Here is a 25,901-nt window from a genome sequence, read left to right as displayed (position 1 = left end):
AGGTAGAGGCAATTATAATCATGGCCGAGATAGACACCGTAGTGACACCCATGGTGGCTACCAATACACTCCTCGTGAATCTAGTAGATCTCGGCGAGATGACAAATTTAACTATAGGAGGGAGAATTATCCCCATAGTACCCCCATACGCACTCACAATCGCTACCTGCCTCTTAGGGATGAGGGCCACTATGATTCGTATCGTGACCCTCACCCCTATATGACCTATGGCGACGAGCCCCCGTCCAGAACCCCATATAATCATAATTACCCTCCGGGACCTTCATACCATCAGGATTTTCACAGGGTCACCCCCACCCGTGGAGGAAATATAAAACCAAACAAGGCACCAGAGGGGGGCGGCGCATCCAATGGAAAAAGAAAGCGGACACAGTAGGAGCGGGCATTTTTAATCTTAGTACGGCAATATTATCAGAGAGTGAGAAACGCATTCTCGATAAAGGTCTTAAATTTGTCCCACCTAGAAAACTCAATAAATGTAACACATTTATTGATGTACAGAAATTCATTCGCAAGCTTCACATACAGAGACACTTTCTGTCTTCACCTAGTAGAACTAATACAGTTTCCGATCCCACACCAGTTAGACACTCTGGATTGACCAACCCTTCCTTGTTTAATCCAGGTACCTTACCCCCATCAATCAACGTTTTTAAAAATCTCGTTTTAGATGATCTAGACAAACTGCCCAATAAAAGGGTACACCAGGACCCAGCTATAGCGCACGGCCTTAAATCCTTGTGCGAAAGAAAAAATCTTATCATCCGCCCTGCAGATAAGGGGGGTGGTCTGGTGGTACTAGATAAGTCACGTTATGTTAATGAGATGAACAGACTGTTGAGTGACGTCACCACTTACAGTCTGTTACCAGGAGACCCCACCTCCAAATATAAAAAAGAGCTCACACAGATTATAGATGAAGGTTTCTCTTTGAACATTTTAAATCAAAAGGAGAGGGAATTTATGATCCCACTAGCACCACGTATCACTACAATATACCACCTACCTAAAATACACAAGGACCATGAGAACCCACCAGGCCGCCCGATTGTTAGTGGTATAGATTCCATTACTTCGAGGATAGGGAAATATATAGATTTTTATCTTCAGCCCCTAGTGAGAAGTGTACCATCTTATCTACAAGATACAGGTGATACGATTCGACTATTAGAGAATATACAGTATCATGATGATCTCATTCTAGTTACAGCCGATGTATCCGCCCTATACACTTGTATCCCACAGCACTTGGGTTTGAGCGCTGTGGAATTATTTCTTTCAAGGGACTTAACACTCCCTTTGATACATAGAAATTTCCTCATGCAACTTTTAGAGTTCGCCACCTCTCATAATTATTTCTGGTTTCAGGGCATCTTTTATACCCAGATCAAAGGTGTTGCCATGGGAGCTAAATACGCACCCAGTTTAGCCAATTTGTTTATGGCACAGTGGGAGGAGGATGTCGTCTATGCCCTGGACAGACCTGAATTGGTACTGTGGGCAAGATACATAGACGACATCCTCCTCCTATGGAGAGGTAGTCGGTCATCTTTAGATGCCTTCATGGCAATCCTTAATAACAATGATCGCGGTATTAATTTGACCTTTGAAGCCAGCACCACCAACATACATTTCCTGGATTTGGAAATCACAGTAGTGCAGAAACGCCTAGTCTTGAGAACCTTTTTTAAACCAACTGACAGGAACGGGTATATCCCTGTAGACAGCTGCCATCATCAACAATGGCTCAAATCTGTTCCACGTGGTCAATTTCTCCGACTGAGGCGTAACTGCACTAATGACAGTGATTTTATTTCCCAATCCTATACTATCCGAAAGAGGTTCATAGACAAGGGTTACGACCCATGCGTTTTGGATGCTGATATTAAAACAGCTTTACAGACCAATAGGTCGTCCCTTGTCAAAAAGAAATCTAAAACAAAAACGAATGACAAATTTAAATGGTCATTCTTCACCACCTTCTCCACACAACATAATGAGGTAAAGAAAATCATTAACAGGCATTGGAAGGTACTATGCAGTGATAAAGTTTTAGGAGGAATAATCCCTGAGAAAGCTGGAATTATTTACAGGGGAGCTCGCTCGATACAAAGTGATATCTCCCCTAATGTAATAGACATCCCCAGACCTATTCAGTTTTTCCCACAGAGCAAAGGGTATTTTCCTTGCAGAAAATGCAACGTCTGCATACATAACATGTTGGGTAAGCGGAAGAGTGACTCTTTCACATCCACAGCCACCCAACGCAGATATTCCATGAAACACTTTACCACTTGTACCACTAGATATATAGTTTATTTGATTACATGCCCTTGTAACAAGCAATATGTTGGCCGTACTATTCGGAACTTCTCAATCAGAGTAAATGAACATCTTACCAAAATAAAAAAAGGCTGTGATAAACACACGGTCCCGAGACATTACCTTGAACAACACAATAGAGATCCTACAGGCATACGTTTTCAGATCATAGACAAATTCGTTCCAAGCTGGAGGAGGGACTCATGCCTACGGGGGGTGTCGCGCCTCGAGACGTTTTGGATATACGAATTGAGGTGCTACTCCCCCCATGGCATGAATACAGACTGGGACATCAATAGTTTTATTAATCAGGCCTAAATAATTTGGGTGCGGGTTAATATTTCCTTATCCATATTATTTTTCTGTTTTTCAGACTTTACATTCATTACTTTTCACTTTCATACACTATACTTATTTTCACCACTAACATGGTTATTATTTAATAGTTGGTGAGTCATAGTTCTTTTGAACATGTCCCGTATACATTTGGCACACTTTGTGCCTCTTCTCGAGCCCATAGTGGTTCGTTTTGTTTTCACTGAACTTTCCCCAACATGTTTATTCATGTCCATTTTCACTTAAATTTATTATTTTACAGTCTCTTACATGCGTTTGAATCATTGTCTAATTTACATTACAAATACATACCATTATGTGTAGTAGTGTACTACTTCCCTGAGACACAAGATATTCAAGTCAGTACAATGTTGTCCTGGGACATCATGTACCTGTTTTATAGTGTGCGGTGCGTGTCTTTGTCGCTTGTACCCCACTGCGGGTTAATTTATTTTTCCTGCTCTGGGGCAAATGACGCGCATCCCTTACAATGTTTGTCTGGCTTTTGTAGTTTTAGAAGCAGACTATATTGATTTGTGTTAACCTTCTCCGTTACTTATATATTCTCTCCTTTCATATATGGGTGACATCATCCATTTATTATGAACCCCTGCGATGCGAGCCTCAGTGTTCAATTTAGAATTTTTGTTCCCTTAGCGTCCTCCTCCCCATGACAACGGCCTTCCCAAGTCAGGGGACTGGTTACCATGGTTTCGATCCAGCCGGTGACGTGTTTTGACGCGACGTGATTGCGTCACACGCTCCGGCTGTCTCGACTAAGGAGATTATGGCGTACGCCGTAGTGTGGGATTGGAGGCGTGCACGACGCGGCCTTTTGGCGCGAAGTTTGCACGCTCTTCCCCGCCCCTCCTTCCTGTATGTACGCCATGCGAGGCTGACGTGTCACGTGATTGTTTGGCGTGCGCGCCGTGACCTCGTGGCGCGAAAGATGCACGCCTCCTTTAGATCCTCCCCTCACGGTGACGCATTGTGCGAACCTGTGATTGGTGGCGGTAGGACAAGCGTCCCAAGGGTCAGGACGTAATTACGTCACATGACCCGGGACGTAGTAAATACACATTCTACACAGCATTGGTTGCTATGGCAACCCATACACAAGTTGTTTTAACCGCACATCGCTAGCAGGTTATAGTCACTAAAGATCCATCTAATCACATACAAAGGCAGATCATTATCGGCCACGGCTACCATGAAATATATACACCCATCTTGATACAACACAACTGTGAGTAAATATTCTAAGTGTCAGATTCACAGCATATAGGGTGATAAAGTTGCATGTTAGGTGGCCATGTTCTATGTGTTAGACAAAATGCTGCATTTGTACTGGTCATGTATTGGTCTCCTCTAGTCATAGAGGTAAAAGTGGAATACAGACGGGATAAATGTATGTGATATGCTCATTGATATCTGTGCTTTTGCGAATTTTAACCAAAGTAGCTGGGCAGTTGTATGAGAGGTTATTGTCTTGTATGGATAATGGATCAGTTATATGAATTTGTATAGTATGACTGAATAAGCCCTTTATAGCCTGCTATGATTGTTTAGTCCATTTGTAAGGGGTTGTCTCAGATTAGAGTCTCCGCCCCTTTTTTAGGCGGAGCTGTCTTAGAAACTCCATAAATTTGTCAGCAATGTGGTGGGTTCCATCATGCCCCTGTTGAAGACATTTATGTCGAAACGCGTCGGGCTAGCTGTTGGCACCCCACATTGCTTTTATTTTTATTCTTTTATTCAGCCCTTATGTGATCACTAAGTCTTAATTTTTATTGAATTATTTGACTTTCAAATAAATTTGCCGGTTAAGACCGTCTGACCCGCACCATGTGGAGCTCTCTTTTTCTTTTCTTTTTCCCGTTTTTGGTTTAAAACCCACACCATCGTTTACTCCATATTCGGGGGTATCTGTACGGATCGAGTCGCGTCCGAGTTGGACAAGAAACCATTCCGGCGTTCCAGTCCTGAACTACATCGTATGGCCTACAGCTGTTTGGAGTTTCCTCATCAACTTGACGGACCTTCACCGATCCTTCCTTTGGTCCTAGGTTAGGACCACAAGCTCTTTAGACTCAACCGTCGTAAGACCGTGTGAGTCCAACACAGTTGGTAAGAGTATTCATTTATTTCACTAATGTCTGCAGACAAGCCGATATATTCGAGTGTACCTGAATAGCAAGACCCCCACTTGAAGCGGTTTAATTATTTCTGCACCAGTCACATCACGGAGTTTTCCTCCATTTCAATTGGACTTCTCCCATATTATGGATTTTCCTATGTGACCACTTTCTATACATTTTTTGTTTATGTGTGTGTTCATCACATTCACTATTGTAGAAGCGCTACACTATCTTTACCCTAAAATTGTTGAACTTTGTTTGTTTTAAGTGTTGGCAGCTGTTTTTTTGCTTAGTTAAGTTACAGCGCAGTGTTTTCCCCCCTGTTTTTCAAGAGTAAATATCGCCTGCCTTGGATAGTGCAGTGTAGAAAGACAAACCGGCCCTGGGGATCAGTCCGCAAGTCAAGCAGGTGGAATTGTAATGTCTTAGCTATCAGCAGGGATACACCTTGAGAATAGGGGGTGTGGGTTGCGTGGTATGTCCACCCAACCCACGGTCTTCGGAGCGCCAACTGGAGGCGGCCCGTTACATGAGTTTCTACCAACACTATAACATCTGCTCTGTAGGATTTAAGGCACGTGAAGACAGCCGTGCGTTTGAGCTTATCCCTAATGCCCCGGACGTTCCACGTCAGAAATTTAACCGGAGCCATATAACAGTAGCTTTCAATCTATGCTCCTGGCAGGGCAGGCCGATCCCCAATGCAGAATCCGTCTCATCCCCCCCAGCTCCCATCCACCATCCCGTCAGTACATACTGGAGCACATTTCTATATACCATAAACTCGAAAAATAACCAAAAAACCAACACAAACCCAATCCCAAACCCCCACCCCCCTCCCCCCACCCAGCTCTCAGCCCCCCCAACTGAGCCGGAGCATACACCCCCAACTCGCCAAACTTTTGCCCGTACCCCCTGCAGCCAATGTATCCAGCAGACCCTCCCCCTACTGCCTGGATTATACAAGTCTACAGGGGGATAAACCGGGCATTGAACTACATACGGGGCGGTCACTCGCTGCATAAGGCGCAAAGAGCAGCCCACCGGGCTAAGCCGCGAAACAAGGGTCACGGCCCCCGCCCCCGGTATCAACGAAGAACGCATTCCAAACAGCACTACATGGTTAACAGTTGTGACAGTAATAAAATTAAAGGTAGGAAAAAGAAGAGAGGAAGGGCAGATAGACGGGACAAAAGAAATAAGAGAAGAGAAGGAGAGCACATGCCCGAACAAGGTGTATTCATATTGCAGGGGCTGCTGGCCATGTGAGAGCATAGAGATCTATTATAATAAGTCCCAAGCCTACGCCAGTCACAGAGAGAAAAACAAAAAAAAAGGATCGCGGTCAGGCTGCATCTCAGGAAGTCGCGCTGGAACAGTCCCAGTTCATCGGTGGAAATCTGGCGAATCTAGTGAAGTTGCGGGCAGCGAGGGACAGAGCCTGAAGTACCATCAGTCATCATCAAGGCAGTGCATGGTAATAAGTAGAATAGCTCACTCACCCACTGATAATAGCCTACCTCCAGCGGTAAGAAAACAGTAAGGGGAGGAAAATCCCAGGAACAATGGCACATAGCAGATAGAGCAGTCCATTCGTTATGCCCGACGATTTCTGTCAGCTTCCCTTCGCTCCAGCCATTCCATCGCTTGCGCCGGGTCGTCGAAGAAGTGTGCTCGGTCTTCACCCAGGACACGGAGCCTCGCCGGGTACATCATGGCATATTTAATGTGGCTAATTCGCAGCCGCTTCTTCACCTCAACGAAGCGAGCCCGCTGCTTCTGCACTTCCGCGGAGAAATCCGGGAAGGCCATAATATGACCAGCCTGAAAGGGAATGTTGCCCCTCTCTCTGCTCAAGCGCAGAACGGTATCCCTGTCTCGAAAGTTGAGCAGTTTTGCAATGAAAGTGCGAGGCGGCGCGCCTTCCGGCGGGCGCCTCGCAGGCATACGATGCGCCCGTTCCACTATAAATGTGGTGGAGAATGCTTCCCGGCCATAGGTTTTGATCAGCAGATTCTCAAGAAAGGTAGGTGGATCGGAGCCCTCTGCACCCTCCGGTAAACCAATAAAGCGAAGGTTCGACCTACGCGATCTGTTTTCAAGGTCGTCCTGTTTTTGGGCAAGAAGATGGAGTTGGCGCCTCACCTCCTCGTGGGAGTGTTGGAGCGGATGCAGCACATCCTCCGCCTGGCCGAGCCTGTCTTCCGTCTCCTTCCCACGGTCTTTGAGCTTAGACATGTCCTGTCTTATAAGAGAAATGTCCACTCTAAACTCCTCAATTTTAGTGGTGAGGGAGGATTGGCAGGCGGAAATAGCCTCCAGCACTTTGTCTGTATCATTCGCCGCTGGATGAGCTGTGGAGGGCGAGGGGACGCCATCTTGGGCCGACTCCCTATCCTGCCTGCGGAACTTTTCCAGGGAGGCTGCCGCCGAGCCGTGTTTTTTTGTAGGAGACATGTCGGGATGAGTAGCGGGGTCCCAATCCACCGATTCCCCTCAGTCTTAGGCTGCCACCGAAGCACAGGATAGCTGTTCAGGATAAACCGGGAGCGGAGCTCAACTCACTTGCGACCTACTCCATCGCCGTCCAGCTTCGAAAAGGTTTTTACAACAAACCAAGAGCTTTTGTGTATCCAAAACAGAGTTTAATCAGAATTTTGTTTCCTTGTTGTTTTTGTGTAAACAGGCATGTATCAAACCGTAAAATACAGAACACAGGAACTTACAAAGTTCAACTTTGAAAAGTGAAGACAATATCAGACATGAGTATGTACAAACTGGGCTGATATTGCCTTCATCACATGGGGTGTCACCCCTGAAAAAAACTAATTTGGAAGATGCACACAGTGTGTCAACATGTGCTATCTCCAATCATGGGGGATCAATGTACATGCTTTGGGGCTGCAACGCCTTCCTCTCAGACACTTTCCACAAAACATGTACATTGATCCCCCATGATGGGAGATAGCGCATGTTTACACACTCTGTGCATCTTACAAATTTGGAATTTCGATAAATACAACATTTTGTTTTTAAAATAGCAAAAATAAAACCCTATCTAGTTTTTGTTGTTTCACACTCTCCCCAAAACATCAATGATGTTCTTCATTTTATTTTTAACATCATTGATGTTTTGTTGGATAATTTCCAAATCCCGAATGGCACCCCATTATCTACCCAATCAAGATCTGGGCACTTTCACTGGTAACATGGGAATCTGCTTCCACATCACCAACAAAACAAAGCAAACAAACACACCATGTAATCCAAATATGGTGATATACACTGATAAGCTTACCGGAAGCTGTGTTCTCCGACACTCACCTGTTGTGGTGACAATTTGTCCAACCTCCACGATCTCTCCTTCCTCCTCCTCCTGCTCCTGCTCCTCTGTTTCTGCTTTTGGAAGTTGCCCTTCTTTGGGAGGGGTGTGGTCCCTGGTGTCCTCATACTTGCAGAGTCTTCTCTCCCCTATGAGAATGTAAACAAAGAATAATTAGCACAGAGAGGGCAGAAATAGGAATCATAAACATTGCTTGGAAGTGTTGTACAATTGTGTTTTTGGGCCGAGTTACAAGGTGAGAACATTATTGGGTACACTTTGTTTAGGTGGAATACTTCCCTGCAGAACGATGTTTCATACGAACGAACAAAACCATGAACTTGAAAGTGCCCATTTTAAAATGCACAACATGAAATCAAAGCACATGGAGCAGTATGCAAGCAAGAATAATCATATGAACACACGAAAACTACTTACTTTTTTTAAGAACACGCTTGATCCTTAGGTACTGCTCGTGCTCCCTCAGTTTTAGGTCTGACCAGCGTTTTCTCAGTTGATCCTTGGATCGGTGTACCCCAAAATTCTTCTGAAGACTCTTCACAACTTTATTCATGATCTTGGCCTTTCTGATATTTGGGTTTGGGTAAGGTCCATACTTCCAATCATAGTCGGTCCTGTTCAATATGTCGACCATCTCCAACATCTCTCCAAAAGACATATTTGAGGCCTTAAATCTTGTCTTCCTGGATCGGGACGTTTCAGGCTCCGGGCTTTCCTCACCCTCCTCCTCGTTAGTGCAACTATTATTAGTGCGCACCTGTGTTCTCTCCGCCATGTGCTCTCCCCACTGTGCCAGAAGCGAAGGGGCGGGGAATAGTCTGGAAATAACGTCAGGGGCGGGTGGAGTTTCACGCATGCACACTGTATATAAAACGCAACACGCATGTATCGTCCGTACGATCTGGGAAGAGAGTGAGGCGCGGACATGACGAACGTGGAAACAAAGGTAAACATTTTAAGTTGGTGCTTCACTAGACTAGACTGCTTCTATCTAGGCCAATGTTGAGACAAGATTAGGAGGGGTTTTAATGGCATTATTAGTATTTGAGGGTTTGTCTTGTGTTGTGTCTTGTAGACAATATGGATCCTTTCAAAAATGCAAACTTTATGGGGCTATTCATAGAACTGTACATGGAGATGCCCTGCGTGGGGCAGTTCCACTACAAGTATTAGCAAGTTTATGCCGACAGAACAAAGAGGAACGCAGCACTGGAGAAACTGCTTTCTTTGGTGCGGATCATGGTCCCCACGGCAGACATGGACTATCTGAATAGGAAAATTGTGGCCATGAAGCTTACATATTTCAGGGAGAGAAAGAAGCTCCTGGAGTCCTTGAGAGCAGGAGATCCAGATGCCATTTATTCCCCCAGGATGGTTCACTTTGACAGGCTGCATTTTCTGGGAGACCAAGGGGTACCCAGGCCACCACTCAGGCCACCACTCAGGCCACCACTCTCCAGTCTTCCTTCAAGGCATCCTTCACCCCCAGCTGAGGCTTCTGATGTCCAACCTGGGCCTTCCAGGCAGCAACATGTGGTGGGGCCCAGCTTGAGACAGGTATTGCATTGTTGAACATATTTCTTGTGTTACATTTAATGATGTTAATTAGATGTTCTTATTGATCAGTAAGTTGTGATTTAACAAAGTGGTTTACATCTCAATAGACAGTAGTGACCAAAAATGATTGGGACGTGAAAGAAAAATGCTGGTCTCAGAATGATAGTCTATTCTATTTGGTAACATTCAATTTGCAAAAGCCAAGAGCACAAAATGGTGTGATTGATGATCAAAAAACTAAAACTATGTCCCCTTTTCATACACAGGAAGACCTCAGTCGGGGGGAGGCTGTGGAAGGATGCCTGGTGGGAAGTGCCCAAGGAAGACGAGAGAGTGATGGCCTGGGTTCAGTCTGGTCTGCCAGAAGATGCAGCCTCTTGAAGATCCACATCCTGGGGACAGAAATGGCATCTGAATTTCCTGTTCTCTAGGACTTCGGGACCAGACTTCTCTCCCTGAGATATCTACTCCTCAGGCCACCAATTTTTTCTATTAGAATTTGTTCATGTCTGCCCTGGGGGCCAAAGGCTGCACCAAAGTTAAGAAGTTTCTCCAGTTCTGCGTTCTTATTTTTATTTTATAGCGACCAAAATAAAGGTTTTTTTTGTTTGATGAAATACTTGTGTAATGTGTTTTCCTTCCAAAAGGCCAGTTTATTTGTGAGCAGGCAGGTACATTTCAAAAATACAAAGTGAAATGAATAACAAGGGGTGCCAACACTAAACAACCTCCTGTAGATTAAAAAAGAAAAACCAAAGATAAAAAATAAAATAATGTTGTTGTGGTAAGTTTACACACAAAAAATCACCCCAAAACAAGGAGAAATTAGTAAACTGTCTTTAAAGGAGATTTTTAGGAATTAAAAATAAAAAAGCATCCAAAAAAGAATAAACAAAATCTAAAATTGTGTAGATGTGACGCAAACTAAAATTGTATTGCTGAAATGGTTAAAAAAGAGTAATGAAATCGGGAGAAGTGTGTGTGACTATGAGCATCAAAAGAAGTTAGTTCTTGCAGCATTGTAAAGAACAAGAAAATGCGCTTGATGAAAGAATTTTTAACATTGCAGCTTGACGAAAGTGCTATATCGCTTACGAGCAGTAGTTTTACCTGAACGAGCGCTTCCGTGTCGGAATTTGAATGTGAGCATGCGTGGCACCTTATCCGTCGGAGTAGGCTACACATGATTGGAGTATCCCAGTTGGTCGGGAAATATTTCCAACAAGTTGGAAAATTGGGTCCGACGGATATTCCGACGGAATCAGTCCGATGCATACCACACACAGTCGGATTATCCGACAACACGGTCCGATAGGACACATTCCGACAGATTCTCTGACCGTGTGTACAAGGGCTTACACAGCCTGGAAATGCACCTACACTAACACAAGACATCCTACTCTATCACCCTTGCAACGCTAGGGGGAGCTACAGTTACAATAACAGAAAGCTGAAGACAGCGCACTTGACCTTAATAAACCATCCAGTCAAACAATACAATTGAACGTAGCTACCCTCTAACGGGAAGTCAGATCTCAAGCATAATTAGCAAAATCAAAGAAATTAGAAATTTAGAGGAGGCTTTGAGCAATAGAAGATACTTTTTTTTAGGTTAATCACTTGCTTACTGGGCACCTAAAATCCCCTCCTGCCCAGACCAATTTTCAGCTTTTAGCACTGTCACTTTTTGAATGACAACTGAGCAGTCATACAACACTGTACCCAAGTAACATTTTTATATTTTTTTCCCCACAAATAGAGCTTTCTTTCGATGGTATTTGATCACCTCTGGGTTTTTTTTTTTTTGTTAAAAAAAATAAAAAAATAGACTGAATTAAAAAAAAAAAAATACAAAACCGTTTTATATTTTGTTAATAAAATTTTAAAACAGGTAATTTTTCTCCTTCATTGATGTACGCTGAGGAGGCTACACTGATGGGCACTGAAAGGATGCACTGATGGGCACTGATAAGGCAATACTGATGGGCACTGATAAGGAGGCACTGATGGACACTAATAGGCGGCACTGGTGGGCACTGATGAGGTGGCTCTGGTGGGCACTGATAGGTGGCATTGGTGGGCACTGATTGGTGGCATTGAAGGGCATTGATAGGTGGCACTGAAGGGTACTAATAGGTGGCACTGATAGCTGGCACTGATGGCCACTGATGGGTGGCAGTGGTGGGCACTGATAGGTGGCATTGGTGGGCACGGAGAGGTGGCACTGATTGGTGACACTGAAGGGCATTGATAAGTGGCACTGAAGAGCACTAATGGGCACTGCTAGGTGGCACTTATAGCTGGCACTGATGGCCACCCATGGGTGGCAGTGGTGGGAACTGATAGGTGGCATTGGTGGGCACTGAGAGGTGGCACTGAAGGGCACTGATTGGTGGCACTGATGGGCATTGATATGTGGCACTGCTAGGTGGCACTGATGGGCACTGATGGGTATCAGTGATGGGCACTGATGGGAAGCAGTGATGGGCACTGATAGGCACTGGTAGGTGACACTGATAGGCAGCACTGCTAGGCGGCACTGATGAGGCACTGATTGGCACCACAGGTGGGCATTGATAGATTGCACTTGTGAGCACTGATAGGTGACACTGATTGCTGGCACTTACTGTGGGCACTGATTTGTACCACTGGCAGGTGGTACTGGTGGGCAAATATGAGGCAGCTTCGCCCCTTCCTCTTCTGGACCAATCTCCCTTCAAACAGAAGCCAGTGATTGGCTTTTTTTCTTCTCACTCTGTCAAGAATTTTCTTTACAGGCCAAATAGAGAGGGTGAATCTCCTTAACGGGGACAGCAATAAAAATTGACAGGGGTTCTAATCCTCTTCACTCTATCCAAAACTAAAAAAAATAAGTTTTGGCTTTAGTCATACTTTAATCATACATACTTGAAGATATATTTTTCTTTTTAACTGCCTCCTGTCCGCCATCTGAACATATAGGTCCTTGGACGGGAAGGGGAATATCTCAGCCATCACTTCAGCTGCAGAGACCAAGATTTAATTTTTTAGTGGCAGCAATTTGCTTCAAGGTAAATGTAATCCAAGCAGCTATAGAGCCACTTGATCACTTTTAGCCCTGGTTCACACTATTGCGATGCCAGACATCGCATGTAATGCACAGCGCACTGCTGTTCACATTACATGCCATGTCTGTGTGGGTGCGATGTCAGCCATACAGATAGTATGGCTGATAGGGATGAGCTTCGTGTTCGAGTCGAACATACGTTCGATTCAAACATCGGCTGTTCGCCCGTTCGGCGAATTCCGAACATTATGGGCCGTTCGCGCCAAATTCGTGTGGCGCTCATGGCCCACAATGCACTGCGTCATCGCAGTGCATTGCTGGCTCATGATTGGCCAAGCATGCACTGTGACCCCGCATGCTTGGCCAATCACAGCGCCAGCAGCGAGGAGAGCCATGATTGGCCACAGGCAGGATGCCTGTGGCCAATCATAGCTCAGGCTGTGTAGTACACGCCCCACACTATATAAGGCCGCCAGCGCGGCGGCCTTGTGTAGTGTGTTGGCGTCTGAAGCAGTTAGTGGGTGTTCTGTGTACCTTCAACACAGTATACACCGATCGTTATTGGCCGATTTTCGATCTTGCTCTTCTGTAGTGGTTGTTGTCTGCGCGCCCTGACCGCAGTATACAACGCTATATTCACCTCACCTATATAGCTAGTGATCTATCTTTTATAATAGAGCTTGCAGTCAGTAGTGTTAGGAGCTTGTGCGTGCTGTCTGTGTGCTCTGTACCCAGTACACACCGCTATATCCACCTACATAGCTCTTCTCTATTTGAGCCATCTGCCATCTGCAGGAGTTATTGGAAGTTGTGTGTGCCTCCAGCACAGCACAGTATACATCTGTATATACCCCTTTATCTCTGGTGTTCTATAATAAAGGCACCTGCAGGAGTTAGTGGGTGTTTTGTGCCTCCAGCACAATATACACCTGTATCTACCCTTTATTGCTGTTCTCTAATAGAGCCATCTGCAGGGCTTAGTGGGTGTTGTGTGACTCCATTACAGTATACCCCTTTATCTCTGGTGTTCTATAATAAAGGCATCTGCAGGAGTTAGTGGGTGTATTGTGCCTCCAGCACAATATACACCTGTATCTACCCTTTATTGTTGTTCTCTAATAGAGCCATCTGCAGGGCTTAGTGGGTGTTGTGTGCCTCCAGTACAGTATACCCCTTTATCTCTGGTGTTCTATAATAAAGGCATCTGCAGGAGTTAGTGGGTGTTGTGTGCCTCCAGCACAATATACACCTGTATCTACCCTTTATTGCTGTTCTCTAATAGAGCCATCTGCAGGGCTTAGTGGGTGTTGTGTGCCTCCAGTACAGTATACCCCTTTATCTCTGGTGTTCTATAATAAAGGCATCTGCAGGAGTTAGTGGGTGTTGTGTGCCTCCAGCACAATATACACTACCCAACTGCTGTTTTACCCAACTCCCTTCAGGCCATTACCATGTCTGGAAGGCCAGCAAGGAGAGGCAGACAGGCGCGAGCCGATAAAAGAGGGCAAGCAGGCTCTGTGTCTAGAGACAACAGTGCTGGTCGTGGACGCGGTGCATTGTCATCAGCACGTGGCCATGGGACACGCTTGTCCTTCTTTTCGGCAGCTGGACATGTTGAACCGCAACATGCCAATGACTTGGTAGAGTGGATGACCAAGCCCTCTTCATCCTCCTCATCCTCTCTCACCCAGTCTCAGGGTACTAGCAAAGCAGCTGCCAACGCATCGTCTTCCCTCGTCTCAATGTCATCATCAGTGACTCCTTCCCTAGACCCACCACGTCCTCCTGAGGAGTCTCCTGAACTCTTTGAGCACAGTGTTGGGTACATGCTCCAGGAGGATGCCCAGTGTTTTGTAGGCTCTGATGATGACACTCAGCTAGAGGAAGGCAGTAGCGTGAATGCAGAGAGATTAATTACAATTTTTGATGCAATGCTTTGCAGCAGCAGGGACGTACTAAGTGGGGGGGCGGGGGGGGCGTGTCGCCCCGGGTGCCACACACTGGGGGGGGTGTCAGGCTAGCGACCCCCCCCCCCCCGCAACTGAAGTGTCAGACAGCGCCGTGCCTCGGGTTCGCAGCCCACACAGAGAGAGCCCGAGGCACTGGGAGTGGGCGGCATTGCAGGGGGGGGTGCGAGCAGCACCCGAGTGGAGTGACATCAGCTGGCTCAGTGACCCGGCACAATAATCCCCTTCTCTCTGTGGTCGCGTCGCGCGGCCGTTCTGATCAGTCTCGGGCAGCGGCTGTCACTCACAGCCGAGCAGAGTGAAGCCGCCTCCCCCTCCTCTATGCACAGCACTGTGTAGACAAGGAGGGGGAGGCGGCTTCACTCTGCTCAGCTGTGAGTGACAGCCGCTGCCCGAGACTGATCAGAACTACGCGACGTGAGTCACGCGACCACAGAGAGAAGGGGATTATTGCGCCGGGTCCCGGATCACTGAGCCGACAGGTGACACTTCACTCGGGTGCTGCCCACACCTCCCCCCTGCAATGCCGCTGTCTTGGGCTCGAGGTACACTATGGGTCCTTAGGGGAGGCTGTGCACTGTAGGGGGGTTCTTTACTGTGGTGGGTCCTGCACTGTAGGGGGGTCTGCACTGTAGGGGGGTCCTGCACTGTAGGGGGTCCTGCACTGTAGGGGGTCCTGCACTGTAGAAGGGGTCCTGCACTGTAGGGGGGGTCCTGCACTGTGGGGGGGTCCTGCACTGTAGGGGGGTCCTGCACTGTAGGGAGGTCCTGCACTGTAGAAGGGGTCCTGCACTGTAGGGGGGTTCTGCACTGTAGGGGGGTCCTGCACTGTAGGGGGTCTGCACTGTAGGGGGTCTGCACTGTAGGGGGGGTCCTGCACTGTAGGGGGTCCTGCACTGTGGGGGGTCTGCACTGTAGAAGGGGTCCTGCACTGTAGGGGGTCCTGCACTGTAGGGGGGGTCCTGCACTGTAGGGGGGTCCTGCACTGTAGGGGGGTTCTGCACTGTAGAAGGGGTCCTGCACTGTAGGGGGGTTCTTCACTGTAGAAGGGGTCCTGCACTGTAGGGGGGTCCTGCACTGTAGGGGTCCTGCACTGTAGGGGGGTCCTGCACTGTAGAAGGGGTCCTGCACTGTAGGGGGAGGTCTGTACTGTAGGGGAAGATTCGGCACTGTAGGGGGGTCTGTAGGGGAGTCTGTACTGTAGGGGGGTCTGCGCTGTAGGGGGAGGGGTCTGTACTGTAGGAGGGTCTGCACTGTAGGGGGGGGTCTGCGCTATAGGGTGGAGGGGTCTGTACTGTAGGAGGGTCTGCACTGTAGGGGAGGATTCTGTACTGTAGGGGGGTCTACACAGTAGATGGGGTCTGTATGGTAGGGAGGGGGGTCTGAACTGTAGGGGATCTGTGTAACATGCAGAGGGTCCAGAGCTGTGAGGGGCTGTGTAATGTAAAGGTGTGCAGAGGTGCAGGGTGCTGTGTAATGTAAAGGGGTCCAGAGGTACAAGGGCTGTGTAATGTAAAGGGGTCCAGAGGTTCAGGGTGCTGTGTAATGTAAAGAGATCCATAGGTACAAGGGCTGTGTAATGTAAAGGGGTCAGGAGGTTCAGGGTGCTATGTTATGTAAAGGGGTCCAGAGGTACAAGAGCTGTGTAATGTAAAGGGGTCCAGAGGTGCAGGCTGCTGTGTAATGTAAAGAGGCCCTTAGGTGCAAGGTCCTGTGTAATGTAAAGGGGTCCAGAGGTACAGGGTGCTGTGTAATGTAAAGGGGTCCAGAGGTGCAGGGCGCTGTGTAATGTAAAGGGGTCAGGAGGTTCAGGGTGCTATGTTATGTAAAGGGGTCCAGAGGTACAAGAGCTGTGTAATGTAAAGGGGTCCAGAGGTGCAGGCTGCTGTGTAATGTAAAGGGGTCCAGAGGTGCAGGCTGCTGTGTAATGTAAAGGGGTCCAGAGGTGTAGGCTGCTGTGTAATGTAAAGGGGTCCAGAGGTGTAGGCTGCTGTGTAATGTAAAGAGGTCCTTAGGTGCAAGGTCCTGTGTAATGTAAAGGGGTCCAGAGGTGCAGGGTGCTGTGTAATTTAAAGGGGTCCAGAGGTGCAGTTGTGGAGAGGGGGGGTACACAGTAGTGACAAAAAGATATTGAAGGATGCAGAGGTATGCAGGGGACACGGTGGGTGTTTTTACATTTTATGGTGGGGGGGGTGCCAGATATAGGATCCGCCCCGGGTGCCAAATGCTCTAGGTACGCCCCTGTGCCACCTCTTTTCTCTGATGTCAGAAACCAGAAGCAACAACGATTTCATCACTTCCGGTTTCAGTCTGTTGTTTACAAGGCATTTTTGGCTTGTACAAGAATCAGAACAAACGGATCTCAGTTTGATCAGATACTTTGGAGGCTAGAGGATAGATCTGGGGTCTGAAAGACCCCAAATCTCTCCATAAAGAGGACCTGCCACGGCAATTGCTATAACAAGGGATTTTCTTCATACCTTATTATAGCAATAAAATTCAATAAAAAAAAAATGAAAGGTACGGTGTCAAAATAAAAAATAGGGGGTGGTGTTGTGCTCCTTACACAAGATTATGTATTTTTCTATATATAGTAACTTGTTAGAATTATCAACTTGTGATTATAGCTAGCAAACATTCATCGGTATCATTAGCCAAATAGAGTGCAAATGTGCAGATAAAGTATAGTAAAATAGTATCATAAATTCATAAATATATACGTTAAAAAGGGACATAGATGTTCATCATAAAAAATTTCTACTGTGCAATAAACAAATTTAAAAAATAGATGTAAAACATATATCCAACATGTGCAAAATTGCATAAAAAGGTAAGTAGTGTGTGATTTCAAAATTGTGCAACATACACAAAGAGTGAATAATTCATAAAGTGACTTATTTCATCAAGGAGAAACAAAAAATATGTATATACACAGAAAAAGTATATAAATAAAATAAATAAATAAATAAAATTCCTTTAGCAAACTGAGTGTATCAAGTCTCTAGTGCAATATTGGATGTTTATTTCTTGGTCCAGTGTGCGACAGTAGTGCAGATGTGGAAGTGTTTCACAAGAACACTGTGCTGCTATACTGACATTCAGTGATACTGTGCCTTTAAGTGCTAAGAAATGAATCTTCAGTGTCACTGACACCAGTGGCTGAAATAAATGATTACCTTACTGCTGTAAGGTAAACAGCATGTAGCGAGGTTCGTACTGTCCTAGGCGTTCGTACTGTGTATGGAGTTTTTATGGTTCTACTTAAATAAAGTATGTGTATGGAATAAAGCCAGGGGGAGGTAGTATATTGAAAAAAGTTTTGACGTTTATTTAAGTAGAACCATAAAAACTCACATTTTTCCCTATGCAAGCTGTACAATGTAAAAAACGAGGACCGAGCTCATACCTGTGCGTCTGTTCCGGTGTCTAGTTTGCCTCTCGTATCCTACCCGTTACGTCACAACACACGTGACTTCAAAGTCACGTGTGTTGTGACGTAACACGTAGGATACGAGAGGCAAACTAGACACCGGATCAGATGCACAGGTACGAGCTCGGCACTCGTTTTTATAATGTACAGCTTGCATAGGGAAAAATGTGAGTTTTTATGGTTCTACTTAAATAAACGTCAAAACTTTTTTCAATATACTGCAGCATGGTAGGCCTCTCTTTATCTTTTCTTTGATACATTGAGCATCTAAATGACCTGAGTGATCCAAGTAACTAACACCCAGCGGAAAGACAAGGAAAGGATCCATCCCCCCCCCCCCCCCCCGGCTTTATTCCATACACAGTACGAACGCCTAGGAAAAGATGGATCCAAAGGGATCCCTCCCCTTAAACCTCGCTACATGCTGTTTACCTTACAGCAGTAAGGTAATCATTTATTTCAGCCATGGGTGTCAGTGACACTGAAGATTCATTTCTTAGCACTTAAAGGCACAGTATCACTGAATGTCAGTATAGCAGCACAGTGTTCTTGTGAAACACTTCCACATCTGCACTACTGTCGCACACTGGACCAAGAAATAAACGTCCAATATTGCACTAGAGACTTGATACACTCAGTTTGCTAAAGGAATTTTATTTATTTATTTATTTATTTTATTTATATACTTTTTCTGTGTATATACATATTTTTTGTTTCTCCTTGATGAAATAAGTCACTTTATGAATTATTCACTCTTTGCGTATGTTGCACAATTTTGAAATTACACACTACTTACCTTTTTATGCAATTTTGCACATGTTGGATATATGTTTTACATCTATTTTTTAAATTTGTTTATTGCACAGTAGAAATTTTTTATGATGAACATCTATGTCCCTTTTTAACGTATATATTTATGAATTTATGATACTATTTTAGTATACTTTATCTGCACATTTGCACTCTATTTGGTTAATGATACCGATGAATGTTTGCTAGCTATAATCACAAGTTGATAATTCTAACAAGTTACTATATATAGAAAAATACATAATCTTGTGTAAGGAGCGCAACACCACCCCCTATTTTTTGATTACGTACACATTTGGACACGAGTTTGGTTAGGTATCGCCAAGAACATCAGAGCGAGAGCAAGAATTCTACTGCCAGACCTCCTGTATAACTCAAAACTGATAACCTGTAAGGGCTTCCAAAGCCTATGGAGATTTTTAGGTACCATAGTTTGTCGCTATTCCATGGGCTTACACAATTTCAAAATGTGTAATTTTTTTTTTTTTATCAATATACTGTATTCAGCATAACATTATATTTAATATGTTACCAAAAACGAGCATTATATTGTGTCCGTGTTCACTAAAACTCATTAAATTGTATTTTTTCCTGAAAATCTGAGTTTGATAAAGCGCTGCACAAATATCATGCAACATAAAAAATGCAACAACCATTTTATTCTTCAATATCTCTGATTAAAATAAATATAATGTTTGAGGGTTCTGAGTAATTTTCTAGCAAAAAATAATTTTTACATGTATAAGAAAAATGTCAGAATTTGCCTGGACTGGAAGAGGTTAAAACAAAAACAATACATGCAAACACATATCATTGATTATAGCCATATAATATGAACTATGAAATAATCAAAAAATATTTTTAATGATATCTATCGCTTTTTTTTTATCATCCCTATATAATGGAGTATACAGTATGCTTTACTTTATACGCATTGATGTATATTTTATGATTCATCCTATTTTTACAATTCATGTGGAGGTGTATAGAGCTACTTATATAGTGTATATTTTTATTATTATTATTATTCTTATTATTATATTATCTTTTCGGTTACATATTGATAACATAGTCCTTTTGACTATCATGTGAACGTATAGAATATTAATGAAATTTGATCACCTGAATTTGATAACCACTGTAAGCAGGCCCGGACTGGGACAAAAAATAGCCCCGGGCATTTTGGATTGAGCAGCCCATGACATGTGAACTGGCCCCTTCCCCACTCTCCACCCTGACAAATCTCCTGAGAGAGGGGAGGGGGGAACCCAGAAAAGGTGTGGGGGGGGTGAGGTGGGACCAGGAAAGAGCATGGGGGGATGGAGAGCACAGGGAAGAACCTTGAGAACATGGGGTGGGGCAAGAGCACAGGGAGGAAGAGAAGAGCACAAGGGGCAGCGGAGAGCATGGGGGGAGGTGGAGAGGACAGGGAGGGTGGTGGAGAGAATGGGGGGAGGTGGAGAGGACAGGGGGCAGCAGAGAGCATGGGGGAGGTGGAGAGCACAGGGAGGGTGGTGGAGAGAATGGGGGGAGGTGGAGAGTGCAGGGAGGGCGGCGGAGAGCATGGGGGAGGTGGAGAGCACAGTGGGGCTGGTGGAGAGCATCAGGGGAGATGGAGAGCGCAGGGAGGCAGCAAAGAGCATAGGGGGAGGTGGAGGGCACAGGGAGGGTGGTGGAGAGCATGGGGGGAGGTGGCGAGCACAGGGAGGGCGGGGGAGAGCATTGGGTAGGTGGAGAGCACAGGGAGGGTGGTGGAGAACACAGGGAGGGGGTGGCAGAGGGCATGGGGGAGGTGGATCGCACTGGGGGAAGGCAGAGGGCATGGATGCGGTGGAGCGCACTGGGGGGGTGGCAGAGGGCATGGGTGAGGTGGAGCGCACTGGGGGGGTGGCAGAGGGCATGGGGGAGGTGGAACGCACTGGGGGGGTGGCAGAGGGCATGGGTGAGGTGGATTGCACGGGGGGTGGCAGAGAGCATGGGGGAGGTGGAGCGCACTGGGGGGTGTCAGAGAGCATGGGGGAGGTGGAGCGCACTGGGGGGGTGGCAGAGGGCATGGGTGAGGTGGATTGCACTGGGGGGGTGGCAGAGGGCATGGGGGAGGTGAAGCGCACTGGGGGGGTGGCAGAGGGCATTGGTGAGGTGGATTGCACTGGGGGAGTGGCAGAGGGCATGGGTGAGGTGGATTACACAGGGGGGGTGGCAGAGAGTATGGGGGAGGTGGAGCGCACTGGGGGGGTGGCAGAGGGCATGGGGGAGATGGAACGCACTGAGGGGTGGCAGAGGGCATGGGGGAGGTGGAGCGCACTGGGGGGGTGGCAGAGGGCATGGGTGAGGTGGATTGCACTGGGAGGGTGGCAGAGAGCATGGGGGAGGTGGAGCGCACTGGGGGGGTGGCAGAGAGCATGGGGGAGGTGGAGCGCACTGGGGGATGGCAGAGGGCATGGGGGAGGTGGAGTACACTGGGGTGGTGGCAGAGGGCATGGGGAGGTGGAGTACACTGGGGTGGTGGCAGAGGGCATGGGGAGGTGGATCGCACTGGGTGGGTGGCAGAGGGCATGGAGGAGGTGGAGTACACTGGGGGGGTGGCAGGGGGTATGGGTGAGGTGGATTGCACTGGGGGGGTGGCAGAGGGCATGGGTGAAGTGGATTGCACTGGGGGGGTGGCAGAGAACACGAGAAGGCAAAGAGTATGGGTAGTGGGGGGGGGGGGGCAGCAGTAATAAGCAGGATAGGCGGGGGGGGGGGGCGATTGCATATAGAACAATCATTCTCTCCATCTTCCTCCTGCAGTCTCCTGCTTCTCCTCTACCTCTTGCAGGCATTCCGATACTGCAGGAGGAAGATGGAGGGAATGATTGTTCTATATGCAGCCGCCCCCACCGCTCCTCATATCCAGGTTATAAGGGGGTGAGCGCAGAGCACGGCGCGGAACTCACGTTTACTGTAATCCGGTGTTCTGCCAGGACTCAGCAGCAGGTGTCTGCTCTGGCTCCTCCCCCTTCACAGCCACGCCCCCTCTCAGGCTGGCTCCGATGGCCGACCTATACAGGCAGCCAAGGAGAGGCCAAAGGCTTCTCATCTAGCTCCGCCCTCTCTATGTTTACATCCTCTAGACGCCGATGGGCTGAGTTTAGCTGGCAGCTTGGCAGCCGCGGAGAGGCTGCATGAGCAGCGCGGGCTCAAAGAGCCTTGTCCCCGAATGCACTTGCAGCATGGCGGCCCCGGCGGCCGCGGCCCACCGGGCAATTGCCCGGTTTGCCTTATGGCCAATCCGGGCCTGACTGTAAGAGATATTATGTATGCAAACATACATATATATATATATATATATATATATATATATATATATATATATATATATATATATATATATATATATATATATATATATATTTATGGTCAAAACCCTTCGTCCTCAAAGATATGGAAGGAAAACATAAACACGCCACATGATGAACAACATAAAATAGACCTGAAGTGTGCCCTGGTCTGCGGTAAGGTAAACCCAGGTGAGCTGGGCAGTGAGCCCTGTGCTACTGGGCGGTATGCTAAGAGAAGGGCGCATACCTGAAGAAAGTAATGGATGTTTCTGTAGAGAAACTTGTTTTTTGAGTGCTGTGAGAAAGGGAAATGGGTGGGAGGGTACCGCGCACTGTAATCGACACTGAGCGGTGTGCGAGGTCTGGTTATATACCCTCTGGGCTCCTCCCATAATTACGGGCCACCATACTGGCCCTCTTATTTATGGTCAAAACCCTTCGTCCTCAAAGATATGGAAGGAAAACATAAACACGCCACATGACGAACAACGTAAAATAGACCTGAAGTGTGCCCTGGTCTGCGGTAAGGTAAACCCAGGTGAGCTGGGCAGTGAGCCCTGTGCTACTGGGCGGTATGCTAAGAGAAGAGCGCAAAAGACTTGATTTAGGGACAAAGTAGTTTATTATAGTAAGACAATATGATTAGAGAGCAAGGCCGCAGAAGGCTTGAGACATTTCTGACTGTGGGTCGGGAATGTACTGAGCGAAGCAAGTGGATTTCCATCTTCCCAACTTCCTGATCACGTGTGCTGGAACTCCGTTGCGTGAGGCTGCTGATGCTGCTCCGATGCGGAAAGAATGTCCTGAATAACGAGCTGGGTCAAGGCCTATATTGCGTAGGAGGATCTTGACGTGACTAATAAACTGATTACAGCTAAGAGGTTTAATGGTAATAACGGGCTGTCGGGTGATGGATCGGATAAGTGCGCTAGTAATTGGTCCAAGACGGCCACGGGGCACCAGGTATTGAAAGTTTCGAAAAACTTGATGTCCGTCCCTGGGCCCACCTGTTGTGTTTTAGATACCTCTAGATGTAGAGTGAAGAAGGTTTGGTGGCGAGTGAGGTGCCGTCTGCATAGCGTCTTACAGCGGGAGCTGGTGACTGTAAATTCGCTGGGGCGCAGAAAACCATAGAAGGCTAGGTAAATGGCTGCTTTAGTGACCAGGCTAGGAAAGGGGCCAAAAGGGGAATGAGAGAGGATGAGCAATATCTCACGAAAGATGGCGCCGGTCACGGGAAGACGTTTGCTGCTGACTGGCGGCTGCTGTTTGAGAATACCACACAGAATTGTCTTGACTGCGTGAGCGGCGAATAAGGACGGCTTGGCGGGGTCTTGTAAAGAAATAAAGTGTTGGATGCCCGCCAGATAGAGTCTGATAGTATTGTGAGCCAAAGTCATCTGCGTGTGGCAGTATGAAATGAAAGCGAGGATATGATGGAGATCGCCTGGGCTCGCCCCGGGAAAGGCCGCTAGGAATCTGTTGTACATTTTCCAGGCAGCACGATAGGCCTTGATCGTGTTGTGAGATAACGAAAGGTTAATGAGCTTGGTAGCATTGCGTAGGTATGGATTCAATGCAGAGTTAGCTGAGACCAGTGTGGGATAGTAGTCATGGTTGGGTCGGCTCCAGGTTCCTGTGAAAAGAACGATTCGAAATTAAGGCGGGACAGGGCATCAGCTAAGGTATTACACTTGCCTGGGATGTGGATGCAGAGAAGATTAAATTGGTGCTGAAGGGACAATTGTACCAGCCTGCGTAGAAATGACATTATGGCCAGTGACTTACAACGGCCTTTGTTTATGATGTTGGCTGTGGCTTGATTGTCTGTAACGACAGTAACTGTCTGTCCTGCCCAGCTACTGCCCCAGGCTTGCGCTGCAGCCACTATAGGATATAGCTTGAATAACGAGGATGATAGACTGAACCCGGGGATTGCGAGAATTTCTGGCGGCCATGGGCCTGCGAACCAGTGACGGTCAAAAATCGCTGCAAAGCCTGTGGAGGCTGCAGCATCAGTGACTATCTGGGGTGAAGAGGGGGATACTGATGAGATAAACATTGAGATGCCGTTCCAATTTGCTAAGAAATCGTCCCACATGTTGAGATCGGCTGTCGCTGCTTGATCTAGCCTGAAGATATGGTCGGTGTCTTGGACTTGGGAAAGAAATACCAAGAGGCGGGAGACAAAAGATCGACCCTGGGGGATGATCCTTACCGCGAAGTTGAGCATCCCGAGCAAAGACTGAAGTTGTCTCTTGGTGCACCCTTGGGTAACCGTAAAGGTATGGATGACCTCCCTGATGCGGGTTAGTTTGTCGAGAGGTAAGCTAGCCTGCATTGTTTGAGTGTCGAGGATGATACCCAAGAAGGTGATGCGTTGTGCAGGGCCTTCCACCTTCTTCTCTGCTATGGGTATATTGAGTTTGGCAAAAACTTCCCTAAGGTTATTTAGATCTACTGGAGGTTCCCCAGGTTCCTCAATAAGCAGAAAGTCGTCCAAGTAGTGGATCACTTTCTGACAGGACGCGTGGTGTGAAAGAATCCAGGACAGGCACTGGGCCAACATGTCGAAGAGCCACAGACTGCTTTTGGAGCCGAAGGTTCATTTTGTGGCGAAATAGTACTGGTCCTTCCATTTGACACCGTGCCATTGCCATAGGCATGGATGAATCGGTAATAACTTAAAAGCGTCCACGATGTCGGCTTTGGACAGCCAGGCGCCAGCTCCTAAGCTGAGGATGGTTTGGATGGCAAGGTCTACGGAGGAATATTTGAGGCCGAATTCTTCTGAGGGTATAAGGGAATTTAAACTAGGTACGTGAGAAAAATGAGGCGCGGACAAATCATAGACTAAACGAAGTTTATTTTAGAATTTCCCTTTCACAAGCCCGATAGGGCTGACTCTCCAAACAGAAAAAGGTGGGTGTGAGAAGGGGCCGATCATGTATCCCCGATCAAGTTCATTTTGCAGCAAGGTGCTGATCGCTTCTTCGTCTGTGGCTGATGACAGAAGATTTCTGCATTCGTGGGTGGTGTCTGGAAGAGTGATAAACCCTGTGTGGAAACCTACGGTGAAACCCTGTAGTAGGAAGGCTGCTAGTGAGGGTGATGGGTGTGAAAGAAGGTAGAAGTGCAGCCATCCGATATGTATGCGGCTCAGTCATGTGTGGTTAGGTTTTTTGATCCCACAGGCGATTCTGGGGTGAGCTTGGTGGCAAGCGAGGCAGACGTGGAGGAGTCTACATTGAGGGAAATGGCAACCCCCGATGTTGAAGTTATTACAAATTTGAGCCCCTCCTAGAGTTTTAATGGGTCGACCTAACTTGTCTTCTTGTGGGCGCTGTGTGGATGTTCCTGAGCTCTGAGCTGTGTTTGAGAAGGGGGGAAAGTACGGAGGGCGTCTGCCCTCGTTTTCCGAACACCAGCTAGCTGTGTGGGTTGTCGACTGGCAGTTGGTGCACAGTGGGGAGCGTAGTCCCGCGAAATGGCGACAGAATAGTTCTGTAACGACTGCGCTCCAGTCGGTAGCCAACTGAAACTGGCTGAGCCTGGCAGCTGCTTTGGCTGAAAAGGAGCGGTGGTAGTCATAAAACGCGCTACCTCCATAC

At 47.0% G+C, this 25,901-nt stretch overlaps 1 protein-coding gene and 1 pseudogene across 2 annotated transcripts in view; both read right to left on the bottom strand.

Moving 5' to 3' along the window:
* Window positions 1–18,194, bottom strand: part of LOC143934090 (sulfotransferase 2B1-like) — a 94,225-nt gene extending 76,031 nt beyond the window's left edge. Inside the window, exon 1 of one of the 2 annotated variants that reach the window (XM_077457402.1) lies at window positions 18,137–18,194. Coding sequence is in view for 1 of the 2 variants with exons in the window: in XM_077457401.1 (XP_077313527.1) it covers window positions 8,142–8,267 (126 nt within the window). In the remaining variant the exon portion in view is untranslated. Of the gene's footprint in view, window positions 1–8,141; window positions 8,288–18,136 lie in introns of those variants that run through there. The other variant, XM_077457401.1, reaches the window with a different exon arrangement.
* Window positions 18,195–23,445: 5,251 nt separating this feature from the next.
* LOC143932979 (uncharacterized) lies at window positions 23,446–25,156 on the bottom strand (annotated as a pseudogene).
* Window positions 25,157–25,901: the final 745 nt, after the last annotated feature.

Source organism: Lithobates pipiens, unplaced genomic scaffold (genome assembly GCF_037356315.1).
Source record: "Lithobates pipiens isolate NorthernLeopardFrog02 unplaced genomic scaffold, aLitPip1_a1.2 Scaffold_27, whole genome shotgun sequence".
Taxonomy (NCBI): Eukaryota; Metazoa; Chordata; class Amphibia; order Anura; family Ranidae; genus Lithobates; species Lithobates pipiens.
Note: the sequence above shows the minus strand (reverse complement) of the source record. Positions and strands in the feature narration are given on the sequence as shown.